Raw genomic sequence first — 18,273 nt, forward strand, 5'->3', positions numbered from 1 at the left:
TAGAGCGGCCTTGTTCCCCGTGGTTGGCAATTCGAGAGCAGCAAGTTCGATACGCATCTCTTCCACAGTCATCTCGGTGACAGTCTTGAACGAAGGAGCTAATCGAACTTTCTCGTCGATCGGAGAGTGTTGCAGCGGCATTCTGATACTAATCGTTTGTCTTTAATGATCAGGGAAGGTAATGGTGATTGCTGAATTGGTGCAATCGAAAGCACTCTGACGATGAAACAAACCAAATCTCCGTTGAATAATACGGATTGGATTACTTTGACTTGCTTTTGTAATCGAAGCAAGCGTCGTAAATTGCAGCTGTTATAAATTGTTTCTGCGCGGCACGCGAAATGTTCGTGTGGCGACTGTAGGCGCAGAAGCCTGTCTAATCTTAACGATCGGTAACGCCGGTATAAATCAAACACAGTACTTTACTACAATGATTAAATATATAATGACACAAAGTAGGCAAGGGCAGAGTAAACGTAGGATTTATAACAATGCTTCACCGCAAATCTTCCACCCGTCCTTACAAAGTAACCAACAAAACAGTTCTACCAATTGAATATATAGGGAAAAGAAAACGCGAGTGATAATGACGGTTACACCGATCAGTAATTAAATAAAAAAACACACAAAACAAGGAAATGCCGTACGCGCGCGCTAACAAATGTAACAACGATTTACACAATTGTGATTCCAACGCCACTCGCCGTAACGTCGACGGATTCTATGTTTGTGTATGCGACCTCGAATTCACCGAAAGCGGAGAATTATGTGAAGGTAAATTGTTAATGGCGTCGACTTTCCAATACATCAATTCATCAATTTTTTCTCAATACTTTATAATGTATTTGTAATATAATATTTCGCATATGCTTTAGATGTAGACGAGTGTGCGGAAGGACTTCATAAGTGTCACTACAACGCATCTTGTGTCAACACCGACGGCTCTTTCCTTTGCGAGTGTGATATTGGTTATACTGGAGATGGTGAATCGTGTACAGACATTGACGAATGCGTGGAAGATGTTCACCAATGCCATATTAACGCAACATGTTCCAATGATGAAGGTGCTTACATTTGTGAATGCGACAGTGGATATTCTGGTAATGGCAAATATTGTACAGGTATATCATGTACGGCTAGTTCTTTCCATTTGAGTTTCCGAATCTCTTATATAGAATGATTCATTCCGTATCCTGATTTTTTTCAGATATCAATGAATGTTATAACAATTTACACAATTGCCATACAAACGCCACTTGCATCAACCACGATGGCTTCTTCGTTTGTGTATGTGACGTCGGATTCACTGGAAATGGAGAATCGTGTGATGGTATAAATCGTAAATGACGTCAACCTTTCAATATAAAAATTGGTCAAATTATTGTTCAATATATTATACTGTAATTAGTGCAATAATTTGCATATAAAACATAAACATACGATTTTACTTAACTTATTTTAGATGTTGGCGAGTGTTTAGAAGGAATTAATAACTGTCATGACAACGCCAGTTGTGTGAACACCGATGGCTCATTTTATTGCGAATGCGATGTTGGTTACACCGGAAATGGTGAATCGTGTATCGACATTGACGAATGTGTGGACGATTATCACGAATGCCATATGAATGCAACGTGTTCCAATGATGAAGGTTCTTACAATTGTAAATGCGACAGTGGTTATGCGGGAAACGGGAAATCTTGTACAGGTATCATTTATGATCATTTACGAATATGTTTTTTATGATTCATTGCGTAGTCTCATTTTTTCTGATATCAATGAATGTGTCAGTAATTTACACAATTGCCATACCAACGCAACTACTTGCATCAACGATAATCCATTCTTTTTTTGTGTGTGTGACCTCGGATTCACTGGAAAAGGGGAATCATGTGATGGTAAATAGTAAATTATGTCAACCTTCAGTTGTAAGAAATCATCCAGTCATTGTTCAATATCATTTAATGTATTTATAGTGGAATAATATGCATGTGTAAATATTCATATTATTTGTCTAAACTTGCTTTAGACGTTGACGAATGTATGGGAGGACTTCATAACTGTCATTATAACGCATCTTGTTGCAACACCCATGGTTCCTTCCTCTGCGAATGTGATATTGGTTTTACCGGAGACGGTGAATCATGTAGAGACATTGACGAATGCGCGGAAGGTTTTCACGGCTGCCATATTAATGCAATATGTTCGAATAATGAAGGTTCTTACGTCTGTGAATGCGACAGTGGATATTCGGGGAACGGGAAATCTTGTACAGGTATCATTAATTACCATTTACCAATATGTCATATATATTCCATTCCCTTACCTGATTTCTTCAGATATCAATGAATGTTCCACTAATTTACACACTTGCCATACATATGCCACTTGCATCAACGAAGATGGATTCTTTGCTTGCGAATGCGTCGTTGGTTATACTGGAGAAGGTGAATCGTGTACGGACATTGATGAATGTCTAGAAGATTTTCACGAATGCCATTTCAATGCAACATGTACCAATGATGAAGGATCTTACATTTGTGAATGTGACAGTGGATATTCGGGAAATGGGCAATTTTGTACAGGTAGGGCAGGGCCGCAGGGACGGCAGGACCGAAAGAGTACTTCGTTAGCCGCCCGCACCCCCCACAAAAAGCGATGGTCTCGGGTCCCCACATGATCAAGAACCAAAATTCTGGGGGGCTCGCCCCCCCCCCCCCGAATGCCGTTCACGGAGAGCTTTTTTACCATCAACAGAACAACAGAAAGGCACGTTTTACTGTTATGGAGAGAAATACAGTGCTTGCCGTTAGTTGCGCCCTGCGCGAAAAAATTTCATACTATTGATTAGTTTTATCTATAATATTGGCAATTGCATATACTGCTAATAATTTTTTATCGTCGCCCAGTCCACGTGCTCAGATTTACTGGTAAAGCTGAGGGTGGCGCTGGCCTCAGATTGCAATCGCGAGACTATTCCACGCCAGTCGCCTATGGACAATCAGCAATTGGCCAGGGTAACTATGTATCTTCATGTATAGGAGGATTTGTCCATTTTTTTTTTCGGGAAATCGAAAATATCCCTCGATGACGCCTAAATATCCTCTTTTTTTTGGAATTCGTGTTCATTTACAGTTTTGACAGCCAGGCTAATGGACAGGACAGGCACAAAGTACAAAACGCCATAAACGACGCGAAATGTGCAGTGTAGGTGTTCGAGCTGGTGCTCAGGGAGTAGAACTGGAAAATGGCGTTTTTATAGACGATAGGATTTCCCGTGAAAATCTTCGAATCGGCAGTTTTCAAGTCCGGTAATCTAACTTTTGTGATTTGGAAAAGGTGTCCCACTTTCCGGATCGCAAAATATGGTGACACTACAATAGGCTATATATAGTGATGTTTTCGGGCAACATATGGATGTAATTTTCGGCCCTGGTTTTATTTGGTAACACAATTCGGAAAGTAGCATGTTGGCCGAAAATTCAAAAGTCTTGATGTGTCGTGGAGAAGTAATGGCCGACGATGAAATGCTTATTTTCCTCAAAAATGATGCGTACCCCTATTTCTTTCTTGGGACACGTCGGGTATCCATATTAAAAAGTAGACAAATGACTAAACTAAATCGCGCGATGCGCGATGAAAATATTGAAGTTGTTCGATATCTCCCACAAAATTTTCTATAATTTATGTGGATGTTCGAAATAATTTTGTGGCCCTTCGAGCATGCCCCACCCAATCGGGGGGTTTGGGGTGCGGCGGTTACGTTCCTGGGCACGTGATAAATTACCACTTATGAATTTGTTATATCTAATTCGTTGCGTAAACCGATTTCTTCAGATATCAATGAATGTTCCAACAATTTACACAATTGTGATTCCAACGCCACTTGTCGCAACGACAACGGATTCTTTGATTGTGTATGTGACCTCGGATTCACCGGGAGTGGGGAATTATGTGAAGGTAAATTATAAATGACGTAGAATTTTTCGTTACAACAATTCATCAATTTTGCCCATTATTTTGTAATGTATTTATAATATAATAATTTGCAAATGTAAATATCCATATTATATTCCATATCTTGTTTTAGATGTAGACGAATGTGTGGAAGGATTTCATAAGTGTCATTTCAACGCATCTTGTGGCAACACCGATGGTTCCTTTCTTTGCGAATGTGTTGTTGGTTTTACCGGGGATGGTGAATCGTGTACAGACATTGACGAATGCGTGGATGATTTTCACGAATGTCACATTAATGCGACATGTTCCAATGATGAAGGCTCTTACATTTGTGAATGCGAGACTGGATATTCTGGTAATGGCAAATACTGTACAGGTATATCACGCTTTACCAATTCTGTCCATTCACGAATCTGCTAAATATAATTCGTTCTGTATTCTGATTTTTTTTCAGATATCAATGAGTGTTACGGCAATTCACACAATTGCCATACCAACGCCACTTGCATCAACGACGACGGATTCTTTATCTGTGTATGTGACCTCGGATTCACCGGAAATGGACACTCATGTGATGGTAAATTGTAAATCAGGATAACTTCTGGTTATGACAATTCATCAATTTGTTTTAAATATTTTATAATGTATTTAGTGGAATAATTCACAGTATGAATTTCCGGGTTGTACATAATTTGGAATATCTCAAAAATGATGCGTATGCTATGCGTATCATTCTATAGACGGCTATGCGCCCGTGATAAGCTCACAGGACGTACGTTAAGATTTGACTACAAGAGCTTGAAAGTAGCGGCAGAGTGGGCGTGCCAGCGAGCATAGAACGGCGGAAGATTCAATCACGAAATCACGGCTATTCATTGAAAATCAGTACGGCGATTTTTTTTTTACCTACAAAACGGAAAATAAATTGAGTTTGTGAACAATAATAACATTTATTGACCTAACGCTACACTTTGAACTTTTTTTTTAATTTTTAGACTTGTAAAAAAAATCGGCGTATTAATCAGCAATGATTAAATAATCACAACCGCACTTACGAATTTTCTGCTTCGCGTTCGTGTTCGCCTGCACCATCGTGATGATTTGACGACGGCCATCTTCTGCATTACCATTTTCTACTCCTCCATGCTATCCGTGGATGCTGAGCGCCAAACAAGATAGCCGCGAATACCAGTTTTCGAGTCTTTGGTCTGTTTTTTGTTAGTCATGTATTTCGTAACTCAACATTACATTAATAGATCCTAAATCATGCTCTGCGGACCAACCTGCAACGAGCTTACAGAATCACCGCCGTTAGCAGACTCCTTGAACAGCTGATCAGCAAGCCCCCGCCGTCGTGATCAGTCAAACATAGCCGATTAGCCAATCAAGTGCCGTGATTTCGTGATTGTTAGTTTAGTTCTATGGTCGGTCCCAATCTCAACGACTTTCCTGTGGGCTTATTACGGACTCATTGATTTTTCTATGGAATCTATAGAATGAGATATGAATACGCATCATTTTACATTTTCCAAATTTTCTACAACTATAGTGAATATTCATATCAATTTTATCAACTGGTTTCAGATCTAGACGAATGTTTAGAAGAAATTCATAACTGTCACTACAACGCTACTTGCGTGAATACTGATGGTTCCTTTCTTTGCGAATGCGATGTTGGTTATACCGGAGATGGTGAATCGTGTAAAGACATTGACGAATGCATGGATGTTGTTCACGAATGCCATATTAATGCAAAATGTTTCAATGATGAAGGTTCTTACATTTGTAAATGTGACAGTGGCTATTCGGGAAGCGGGAAATCTTGCGCAGGTATCATAAATTACCACATATGAATTTGTTACATATAATTCATTGTGCATTCTGCTTTTTTCAGATATCGATGAATGTTCCAGCAATTTGCACAATTGCCATACTAATGCCACTTGCATCAACGAAGAGGGCTTCTTTCTTTGTGTATGTGACCTCGGATTCACCGGAAGTGGGATATCATGTGATGGTAAATTGTAAATGTCGTCAACATATTTCTATAAAAACTCATCAATTTCTGTTCAATATCTTATCATGACTTTAGTGGAATATTTTGCAGATATAAATATTCATATTAATTTTCTTAACTTGTTTTTAGATGTAGACGAATGTTTAGAAGGACTTGATGACTGCCATTACAACGCAACTTGCGGCAACACCGATGGCTTCTTTATTTGTGATTGCTTTGTTGGTTATTCCGGAGATGGTGAATCGTGTAAAGACATTGACGAATGCTTACAAGATATTCACGAATGCCATGTTAATGCAACATGTCTCAATGATGAAGGTTCTTACATGTGTGAATGCGACAATGGATATTCTGGTAATGGCAAATATTGTGCAGGTATATCACATATGGCGAATTATGACCATTTACGAATATGTTACATTTAATTCATTGCGTATCCCGATTTTGTCAGATATCAATGAATGTTCCAGCAATTTACACGACTGCCATACAAACGCCACTTGTATCAACGACGAGGGATTCTTTGTTTGTGTATGTGACCTCGGATTCACCGGAAATGGGGAATCATGTGATGGTAAATTGTAAATGAAACAGTTCATCAAATTTTTGTTAAATATTTTATAATTTAGTGTAATAGTTTTAGTGCAATCATTTCCACGTGTAAATATTTATTTTATTATTCCCAATTTGCTTTAGATGTAGACGATTGTTCGGAAGGACTTCATAACTGTCATTACAACGCAACTTGCGCCAACACCAATGGCTCCTTTATTTGTGATTGTAATGATGGTTATACCGGAGATGGTGAATCGTGTTCAGACATTGACGAATGCATGAAAGGTTTTCACGAATGTCATTTTAATGCAACATGTTCCAATGTTGAAGGTTCCTATATTTGTGAATGCGATAGTGGATATTTGGGAAATGGGAAATACTGTACAGGTATCATGAATGACCACATATGAATCTGTTACGTATAATTCATTACGGATCCTGATTTCTTCAGATAATAATGAATGTTACAGCAATTTACACAATTGCCATAAAAACGCCACTTGCGTCAACGACGATGGATTCTTTGTTTGTGTATGTGACATTGGATTCACCGGGAATGGGGAATCATGTGATGGTAAATTGTAAATGACGGGAACGTTTCGTTGTAACAATTCATTAATCTCTTGTTCAAGTATCATGTATCATAATTCAGTACTTGTCAACTTGTTTTTGATTTGTCTACCCATTCAAATGTACTCAAATTTCATCAGATGTCGATGAATGCTCAGAAGACTTACATAACTGTCATTATCATGCAACATGCTCAAATAGCAAAGGAGCTTTTATGTGCGAATGTGACGATGGATATACCGGAAATGGGGTGAACTGTACGGGTCAGTATCAATAAACCTGTATGCAATTCTGTCACAACTGCAACTCGTCTTCACGAATATCCGTTTAGATGTTGATGAATGTGCGGAACAAGCGCATGATTGCCACTTGAACTCAACATGCATCAACGAAGAAGGAACTTACATGTGCAAGTGCAACTCAGGATATACTGGGAACGGCAAGATTTGTACAGGTATTTTGGATACGTTTGTAATCATATTTATAATAATTATTGCCACTAACATATGAATGCATTGAATTGTACTGGACTACAGGACGCAGCAACAACAAGAGAGGATCTTACCCTTAGTTTGGCTATATATGACTTGAATATTCGCTGTAGTTGATGCGCTTGTCCGAAAATTGTTAATGGCAGTGGATATACGAATGTTCGTCTATTTCACACATTACCCTACTTGTTGCAGTATGTTTCTTATCGTAATATTGATATCGGCGGGTGTTTTCCAACCTGCGTTTGCGTATATATACATTATCAGGCCGAGGCCGAATCATTAACCGATGTCCGGTTTGATTCACATTTGTGCAAAACCATTGTTTTCCTATAATGAAAGCTAGGTTTTGTGTGATTGCGATACAGAACACAGATGTAAAGCAATGTCCCGTACATTGTACAGTACAGTTTTTTTTTCAAAGTCAGGTACATGAAATTTTTAGATTCGATTTGCGAAATTTAAAGTAATGAATTGTAAATACCAAGCTATATCTGCACCTGTACAAGTATAAGAGCGACTCGATTTAAAGTTGAATTCCACGCCAGAATATATATTTCGAAAGTCCAATTCTCGATATCAATGAATGCACGGAAGGATGATACAACTGCCATCTTAAGGCATCTTGCGCCAACAACGTTTCCTTCATTTGGCTATATATTGTAGACGGGACAGGGTGCAAATGTTTCGAAATTGAGTAAATTTCCTCTAATCGGCAAATGAAACGTTTACAGCGATGACCTTATGTGCAGATCGGAATTGGTTTTATGATTATGAATATATGATTGACTTTTCCTATAATCTAGGCGTTTATTAGTAAATCACATCATTGTGGGATCACGATCACTTTTACAAGTCATTTAATCAATATTGCATGTAACACGTACGGAACATACTGGTATTGATGCTATTTCTGACATTCACTCATCAGCCTTAGGCGGCTCTACTGGAATCTTTAGCACTGCGGTCTACTAATATTACCATCACGATTGGCAACATTGAGATAACTACTATTGCCGCAACTACAGAACGTGAGACTGAAACTACCACTACGATTCAAGTATCGACTCCAGCAACAGTTACTTCCACGACGGCAAGTTATACAACAACCAAATCGTTGACAGTTATCACAACCACAGGATCAAATCTTACCAACTCATCATCGCAGCCCAACAATACCACAGGCAAGTGCCTCAATTACGGGATCAATAATATAATTGTAAATGTGCTGATTATTGTTGATGGCTTTTCTGCAACGCACTCCTTGAAACGACCTTTGTCGGTTGTAAAATGCAGAAAAACGATGCAGTATTGTTCTGTTAAACTCGCACATCGCCAATGTGGTTTGATTTTCCACTCCGAAGAGTTCCCTGACATATCGTGATAAATCTAGAAGACCCATTACACATTACATATTGGCAATTCAGTACGAGAATGAGATCAATTTATTTTGTTCAGGAACGATTGGAATGCAGTTTTCAATGACATTGGCGGCCGAGACTTGCACCGAAGAGATTTTAAATATCAATAGCGAGGAATATGCTAGATCGTTTAGCATATTTACTGAAATAGTAAGTATCGAAAAGACTTCATTCCGTATGCCTTGTGAGGATTTGTATAGTTGCTTCACCAGCATATAGACCACTTTGTTCACCTGCCCTCCAGTGATCATATTCATTCATCAATTAGTGACTGAACGATATAATTCTTGTTCATTTAAACCGGGGGCTCTTAAAGTATGAGTCGCGAGCGCAACACTGTGATCTTACAATATTTTTTGTAATATTTGCTGAATTTATTGTCACAAAAACCTGTTCTTCGCGCTTCGCGCGACCTAATATGGGTGCCGTGTGCGGGTATGCCTATGGATGGTCATTTTATTGGGTACAATATTCATTAAGCGAGACACGAAATGTGGTTACGGCAATATGAAAATGTGGCGACCTTTTTATCAGACAGATTGCTTCGATGTCATAATGAGATCTGAGATGTATCTGTCTCAGGGAATCTTTAGCTGGTGCGGGTAATCCTCGGCCAGAGTAGAGGGAGGGAAACGGCAGAACCGTAACCGTGGCACTCCTTAATATGAATAATTTATAATAGTCATTCCAAATGTATTCAGAAATTGTGAAAGAACGGTATATTCCTACAATATAGTATCGTCAGCGGAAACAGTTGGGTTTAGGGCAGGGGTGGGCAAACGTTTGAGTTCGCGGGACGCATTTAACATCTGAATCCATTTGCGGGCCGCACTATATAAAATGAAATTATAAACCCAAACGCAATATTGGTATTTGATTATATAGTGAGAAAATGGAGATAATATCAGTTCTTATTTAAAACAAACCAAACATTGCTTTGATGATATATCGTACACGCATCACAAAGATAGTGGCGAGATTTCATAGACTGGTCGACCTCAATAACCAATTTTTTAAAACTATATACAGAGGAAAGTCGGTTGTCCCGATTCTTAGAACAGGATTGGAATTTAAATCTGTAAGCAGCGATCTGTTCATAAATTTACTAATTTCACTTTTGTTTCGGTTCCAGGACACACAATGCTCACAGAATCATAACCATGTTAGCTTCAAACAGGCTTCTGTGTAGATAAAATATAAATGCCCCAATTCTACGCACACAGAGAACGAATCTACCTAAGGCACGCGCGAATAGGTTTTTATAAGCACTTCACTGCAATAATTAAAACTGGAGTGACCAATCTGAAATCCCACTTGTGATCCGAATTATGTCAATCTCGTTTAGGATTTCTATGATGTTTAGCAGTAGAAACCTCTCAAACTGTGTGGGACTTGAGATCGGGCTGTCGCGCCAGAAAATAAACATAAAAACAATGTAGGAAGTATTTATCTTAGAACAGTGTTTCTCAAACTCTCACCAACCCTTATGATGGTGAAAGATTTCGCGCTCCCTTATCGTCATATCACAAAACGCAACCAGGTTGCTATCAAACCTAACGGATAGTTTGATGGCATGGAAGGTTCCGACTATGGAGCAGAGATTTTTAAATGTGAAATTCAGACTTACTACAGAGCAACAATTATGACATTGTTGGTAAATCGCGCAGAGCGCGAAAAAAATCTTTCTCAGTTGAGCTCAGCTTCGCGGCCCGCTTATGATGCTTTCACGCCCCCCAGTTTGAAAACCACTGTCTTAGAATTATCATGGTGAAATATACTAATAAATAGTTTAATTAAATCCCTGCATTATTTCGATTTTTAGTACGCATTTTATCAATATTAAAAAAAAAGTTTCTTTAGACTCTCGCGGGCCGCAAAGAACGGTGTTGCGGGCCGCATGCGGCCCGCGGGCTGTAGTTTGCCCACCCCTGCTCTAGCGTGTGCACCGTGAAAACTTATACCACCGGCATTTCGGGGCCAATCAGTACCGCGCCAGGACACATGAAGAGAAAAATAGAGAGAAAGAGACATGCTGAATTGCTGAGAAAAATAGTGCACCCCAATTTGAAATCGTTTTGGTCACATATAGGCTAGGTATCATAGAACTGTGTTGCCAACAACTTGTTTTCTGCAGCTCTCTATTCCATACATGCCCGTGAAACGTAGAACACTAACATTGAAGAAGCATGTATTACAATATGTGAGGCTTGAGTCGCGAGATGTTAACAAAACTCAAATTTGGGCCGTGGTCTAAAGATTTTAAGAACCAGTGAGTTAAACCCACTAGTTTCAACGTGTCAGCGTCAATTACGCTATGTGGGTGTAACATAAAGGCAGGGTGTTCGGAGTCTAATCATTGATAATCTTCCATACTATCGACCACAAATAATAAATGCGACTGATCAAAATGAAACGATGCTAAATATGAAAGAGCCGGGCTAATGTAATAACTATTGGCTCTCAATAAGATTTTCATACCTTGAACTTCTGCAGATTATTTGAATATTGATGATTTCTTCACTGTTGAAATTGATAATTAGTCTAAAATTCTTTAATATTGTAACTTTGTTAACAATGTCCTTTTGTTCTGTTCATTTCTCATTTTCTTAAAGGGGCACTGCGCTCTAAAAATGATGTGGTCTCAAATTGAAGGGCCAACCGAAGAAACATTTTTGGCCACAGTCATTTACCTCAGAACGCCACCGTAATGGAGCTGCAATTTATTGAAATTTCCACAGGACCTTCACGCTCCAGCTGCCGCGGCTGATTTACCCGTTACATGGCACGATGTCTTCACCGTCGCACTTGCTCGACGCGATTAGGCAGTCACACAGACAACGAATTTTAGATAGTTGTCAGCCGATATTATGGAGGAAATATGTCTAAGTTTCGTTATCTGTGTGACATTAGGGCGGTTCAAAAATAACCTTTTTTCCTTAATCTTGCGGGCTACGTGATTAAATCGTTAGGTTGCCTTAAAAAACGATGCACACCAAATTTGAATTCATTCCAACCAATATTCGCCGTTTACGTAGAGTTTGAAAATTTTGAATTTGCCCAGAAACGCAAAAAAACATTTTTTTCAAATTTTTCTGCCAACCCCATGAAATTGTTCGGCTGTCTTCAAAGACTATGCAAAACAAATTTTACTCAATTCCAAGCCGTAGAAGCGGAGTTATTCCAGTTTTTCGATGAAAATTATTGGATTATCCACCGATCAAGGATAATCCCAGAATTATCAAAGAAAAACTGATATAACTCCACTTCTACGGCTTGGAATTGAGTCAAATTTGTTTTGCATAGTTTTTGAAGACAGCCCAACATTTTCATGGGGTTGGCAGAAAAATTTGAAAATAAATTTTTTTTGCGTTTCTGGGCAAATTCAAAATTTTCAAACTCTTCGTAAACCGCGAATATTGGTTGGAATGAATTCAAATTTGGTGTGCGTCGTTTTTTAAGGCAACCTAACGATTTAATCACGTAGCCCGCAAGATTAAGGAAAAAATGTTATTTTTGAACCGCCCTAGTGTGACATGCCTTATCGCGTCGAGCAAGTGCGACGGTGAAGACATCGTGCCATGTAACGGGTTAAGCTGTCGCGGCAGCTGGAGCGTGAAGGTCCTGTGGAAATTTCAATAAATAGCTGCTCCATTACGGTGGCGTTCTGAAGGAAATGGCTGCGGCCAAAAATTTTTGTTCGTTTTGCACTTCAATTTGAGACTATATCATCTTTAGAGCGCAGTGCCCCTTTGTTGAATTCGTTTTGCCTATTACTATCCTTTCTGAGAAGTTGATGAGCAAATATGTACTATTAGTGTTAGTTTCTATCGATTTAAATTTAGTGACCCTATTTTATTGTCGGTTAGATTTTAGCAATGGGAGATTTTCTGGCAATACCTATACTGGGAGTCAACAGATTGCAGTTTGAATGCGGGAGCATTATCGGATCTGGCGTCATGAACTTGCCAAATGATGCGACGCAGGACTCGACAACAGTTTCGAACGATTTCAACAACGCCATTCGAAATAATGCGATCCCGGAAATCACGAGATATGGAGTCGCTGGTTTGGACATCACCGGTGAGAATGATCGTACCAAAGTTAACCCTAGTTTTACCAACCCGACATGCGGTAAATTGTGGGACATTGACATTAGTGGTTGCTACAATAATTCCGAGCCAATTAGTGGAATTATCAGCCTTTTTCCGTCAAGATTTATATTATCAACAAGAAAGATACCCTCCATGCTTTTTTCTCAACATGAAAGCCTTGAAACCTCAATGTCGTAATAGCAAACTCATTAGGGTTATTCGTCAGCAATTAGTAGAGAATAGAAAAGAGCATCGCATATCAACAATCGTATCACAAAATATTACGAAACAAGCATGAAATTTCGAATACAAGAGCGTTCAATGTACTATTTTAGATGGTACACTAACTCTTTTATTTACACAGCCTTTGCTGGTGTATTTTGATAAAAGTCGATTCCAAGGCACCGAAATCTATGGCCATTAGCTAATCTCTCTTGGATAATCCCGCTTGTGCGAAAAATTATCGAGACGGCAGATTTCGTTTCGTTGGGAGGGCCGTTCACACTCTCATATGTGTGCACTGGAGTCCAATTTGATCGAAATACACAATCCAAGGCTGTGTGAACTAAAAGAGTTCGTGCACCATCCGAAAATAGTACATTCAACGCTATCGTGTTCGTAATTTCATGCCGGTGACGCCATATTTTCTGAGACGATTGCTGTTATACGATGTTATTTTCCATTCTCTACTATTCAATTGTATAATGCGGTTCTGTACCTCCAAGAAGCTGTTAAAATATAGAAAACATGTAGTACAAAGCTATGCATGTTAGTGTAAATTACATTTCTGCGAGGTTGTGTCAAACCACACCATTCTTGAGAGGTGCAATGAAATAGGTAAGGAATAAAAATACAAGATGATCTTTACGTTGTGTAGATATGATAATAAATTATTTGTATTCGCAACGAGGGTACAGTATATTATGTTAACTTTACACATTCTCCATATAGTCTTGTGACGTCCTAATCAGTGATACCCGAAAAATGAACTCGACGCCTACCTAATACTCGATCCGGAGTCAAATCACTCGGGAATGCTCAATTTTTTTCAGCGCTAGGTACCATGTCGAATGGACTGAAATTTCAAATTCATCTGTACCACTGAAAGTAATAGCCTACCTCCTACAACTGCTGTTGTGGCAACTTGGTCAAACTATGTTCAACCAGCAAAAATATGCAACGAGATTAGGATATTATATTATATTCTCTGGGTTCTCGCATCATCCGATTTGAATTATGAATCATACTCACTCAGAAGCATCGGGTAAATTCAACAGCGACCATCCTCTTCAACAGACATCAACAATCTTTAGGATACGTCTCAAATTTGGTACATAACTTAATGGCATCAATGTCATATTACCAGCTAATATCGTGCTAACAGATGTAAACGAATGCATTACGGGTGACGACGATTGCCATCCGTACGCCGACTGCACCAACCGTGACCCGGGATTTCTATGCAAATGTAAAGTCGGATACGTGGACAGGGGGACTGCCGATTCAGGCAAAAGGTATTTTTCACACTTTCATCAAACGACTCGTGTCGCTCTTCTTGGACCGGCAATACCTTTCTGTCAACTTGCTGATATTTTTTGTTTAAGTCATCTTGCTGTGGATACACGTTTACTGAAATCAATTTACCATTTTGATATGAACCAGGGGTGTCAAAGTCAACTTGTGTCGCGGACCGGATTCAAACTTTCTAGCTAAATGATTCTAAAATGTCACCTCAAAATCCATGCCCTTGTTTTTTTCACTTGAATACGTTATTAACAAGCTTCTACACGAGATAATATATTGCTTTATATTATTATTAAGAGCCTCTATTCTAGCAACACCTTTATTCGCAAACAATGGAATTGACAAAAGTAGGATGATTTGCCGGTTGAATACAGTTATAAACCCCTAAAACAGGGGCTCTATCGGCGATATAAGTTTGCATAGTTATGTGCTCACTTTGTTCTAGTCGTATTCTGGCGCTAGCGCAGGATATGCGCTGTGAGTAATGCAAGAGATTCAACTGTAATCGCGGATGTCAGAATTTGGTCCATCAGAATTAAATCGAGATCCGGGTTTCTGCGGAGGCCGGCTACCTTTCAAGTCAAGCCGAATACAGCTGTCTGACATCAAATATTTGGATTATATTTTGTGACTATTTTATTTTCCATGTAACCTGCGTATAACGGTTTCGGATTACTTTTTAGTCCATTTTTTTCAAAAACCTATAACCTCAGTGTGCACATTTTATATTTCTGGAATTGGGTGTCAATGCCAGCGACTTGGTTCCTAATGGTGACTCGAGTGAAACCGTAACCCCGCTGTTAGGTGGTCATAATGTAGCCTATGAACAATTGAACATGAACATACTCGACATTTCCTGTCTTGAGGCTTTAATTGATGGAAATATTTCTTCCTAAAAATCAAGCGTTTTCTCGAAATTGCCTCGCGGACAGGATGAAATCGTATGATGGGCCGGATGCGGCCCGCGGGCCGTATCTTTGACACCCCTGATGTAAACGATGATTTACTAGCACCAGAATGGGAATAAGGTCTGGTTTGAACTAGGTATCGATTCCAAGACGGATATTGTTAGGAATGATCGATTCCAATAATGAATATCATTTGTTCATCGAAATTATGCTCCTTGCGGATAGGAATTATTCGGTCCACAAGGTTATTATTTCGGGTGAAAATTTCCTTTTGAAAATAGGCACCTGTATACTCGACACGAAGCCCAAGATTACACACTGAATTAAGTACCTCGAGTGCCCAATTTCGTCAGGAATTGTAAAACAAATATCTCTTTGCAACAGAATCACTCGACCAAGTGAAATTACCCTACATACACTTGACAGATTCAGGATTGAATGTTTCAATAAATAATTTCAATCAATTCTATAACACTAATTCCATGCTGCTATCAATCGAAACCACATTATAGTGGCGAATAGCACTGCCAAAGTCGTGAGTCTATAGTCATGGTAAACCTTTTACCGATGTTTCGTTCATAGCTGCGAAGAGCCATGCCTTTGGTTTGGTGAGCCATACTGCAAGAATAATGGGTCCTGTATACAACAAACGGACACCATTGATGCAACCTGTATTTGTACAATAGAATTCACGGGATCTCGATGTGAAGGTAAGTTATGCCCTCTGCCTGCATACGCACACATTACTTTACCTCCTGCTCATGATTAGGTCATTAGTCAACTCAACCCGACTGGATGTGAAATAAAAGCTCCTGATTCCAAATCAGCAAATGGGATCTCATTGTAATCAATGATTCTGCTATGTTACTCTAAATCAGCGCTTGATGAAAACTGATCATTGCTAAATGCAGACTGCTTCCTGTTTCAGATGTGCGTAACGAAACATCTGTGGTGCAGAACGTGACCTCGCTGCCAGAAAATGTTACAAGTGTTTTCACATCAATGTCAATGGCAAATACTGACGAATATAATTCAACGACAGCGGATGCAACTATTGATCGAAATAGCACGAACGTACTGACCTCGTCGCCTTCTCAACCATGTTAGTTTAGAGATTTGACTCTAATTTACTCAAAAACAGATTTGTTATTGATGAATAAAACTAAATAGGTCGTCAAAGTAATCATTGATGATAAATTAGTACTTGTAGTAGTAATTCCGTGACATATGCTCAATTTCAAATAGAAGTTGGAAATAAATGATATTACATTTAGGAACGTGAGTAGGCTTAGTCGCTGATGACAGCTGTCATAATTGCAAGGCTTTATATCTTCGCGGTCTGCGCAGAATGGCTAATAATTCCATGATGTAGGTGCGGTATTCGCCTATAATATGCTGTTTTCGTGATACGGATGCTACATCGAAGGTGTATATGGCAATTTCAGACTTGGCAGTGATGCAAATCTAACCAAATTAAACCCTAAATTATACAAAACTAATCATCGAGGTAGGAGTGTAAGTAGACTGAAAACTTAAGTAGCACATGCCGGCAGAATCCACTTGAATACTCCTTATACAAAGCATATCGTAACGGACCTCTTCTGTAACGAACAAGAGTTATGTATGTTCGACATACCTCATAGCAGTTCTCTAAAATGGTGGTGTGTATTTATAGATTACTAACCTACGTATTTCACGCGACAATTTTCTACATTTCCAGTATTTTGTGATGTCACACAGTTCATAAAGAACTACACGTTTTTACCGACACAGCCTGGTATTGTGTCTTATTCAGAGGACCGCTGTACAAGTGAGTATCATTCATTTAACCTGTATCTTTGCAATATATATCACTTCTTTATCAACTGAAAGCTCACTGCAATAAAGCAGATGGACTATCATGATATTGTCAATCCATATGATACTGCATTTTGCGACATGTTAAAATATAGCTACGAAGCTGGAGTTTGTTCTTAGACAACAAAAATCTACCTGCGGCCTCGATAGTATGCTCATCGGAAGCAGTTTATCAACTTGAATCCTTGAAGAAAGCTGAATGTAAATCGGTAGACGCCATCATTTACGAGGTGAGAGACTGAATTGTATTTATGCTTCTTTGCGTGCATCTGGTCTGAATTTAAAGTGCTACTTTTGAATTTCAACGATTTCTGATGCCGGAAAACTATTTAATAGTAGTAATAAGGGATGTTGTTAACGTGAGGTTCACGTTCGCGTGATGTTTGTGAACCTTAGAAATTTAGAGGTTCACGTACACAAATACGAACCATTCTGCACTGTGAACCTTTTTTCATATATTACAATTATTCATGTCATTATAACATCTTTGGTTGAAATTCTTTGCATTTCAACTTCGGACCACTCTGCATGGCGCTAGCAGCATAAAAAAATCATCACTAAACGAGCATGCACCTTGCTAATCTCGATTATTTTACTTGCTTTGTTACAAAAGGTCGCTCGAAATTTTTAGCTTTCCGTTTGTGGATATTTAGTGACTCTCTGCTGTGAGCTTGACCCGTAACAACACAACATTAAGAACGAAAAATTCAACATTAGAGAAGTCATTGAATGATGCTTATTCAAACAATCAGTAAAATTGATATTAAGAATAAATCGTTGTCTAATGTGGAAAAAATCTAGCAGGCGTACGGGATCTCTCTTGATTTGATATGTTTATTGTACCATAAAAACCAAATCCGTGCGATTGGGGTGTATGCT

At 38.9% G+C, this 18,273-nt stretch overlaps 1 protein-coding gene across 1 annotated transcript; it reads left to right on the forward strand.

Annotated features, from left to right (window-relative positions):
- The first annotated feature begins 638 nt into the window (after nucleotides 1–638).
- Nucleotides 639–17,636, forward strand: LOC145436555 (uncharacterized). Its single transcript, XM_080313916.1, has 25 exons — nucleotides 639–774; nucleotides 876–1,121; nucleotides 1,208–1,330; nucleotides 1,463–1,708; nucleotides 2,030–2,275; nucleotides 2,340–2,585; nucleotides 3,838–3,960; nucleotides 4,091–4,336; nucleotides 4,415–4,537; nucleotides 5,545–5,790; nucleotides 5,855–5,977; nucleotides 6,107–6,352; nucleotides 6,429–6,551; nucleotides 6,674–6,919; nucleotides 6,984–7,106; nucleotides 7,243–7,365; nucleotides 7,434–7,556; nucleotides 8,622–8,777; nucleotides 9,052–9,164; nucleotides 12,881–13,094; nucleotides 14,490–14,619; nucleotides 16,120–16,247; nucleotides 16,466–16,639; nucleotides 17,258–17,347; nucleotides 17,515–17,636. The coding sequence occupies exons 1-25, from the start codon at nucleotides 639–641 to the stop codon at nucleotides 17,634–17,636; spliced, it is 4,215 nt and encodes a 1,404-aa protein (XP_080170042.1).
- Nucleotides 17,637–18,273: the final 637 nt, after the last annotated feature.

Source organism: Botryllus schlosseri, chromosome 3 (genome assembly GCF_051294905.1).
Source record: "Botryllus schlosseri isolate E-star chromosome 3, Bs_hap1, whole genome shotgun sequence".
Taxonomy (NCBI): domain Eukaryota; kingdom Metazoa; phylum Chordata; class Ascidiacea; order Stolidobranchia; family Styelidae; genus Botryllus; species Botryllus schlosseri.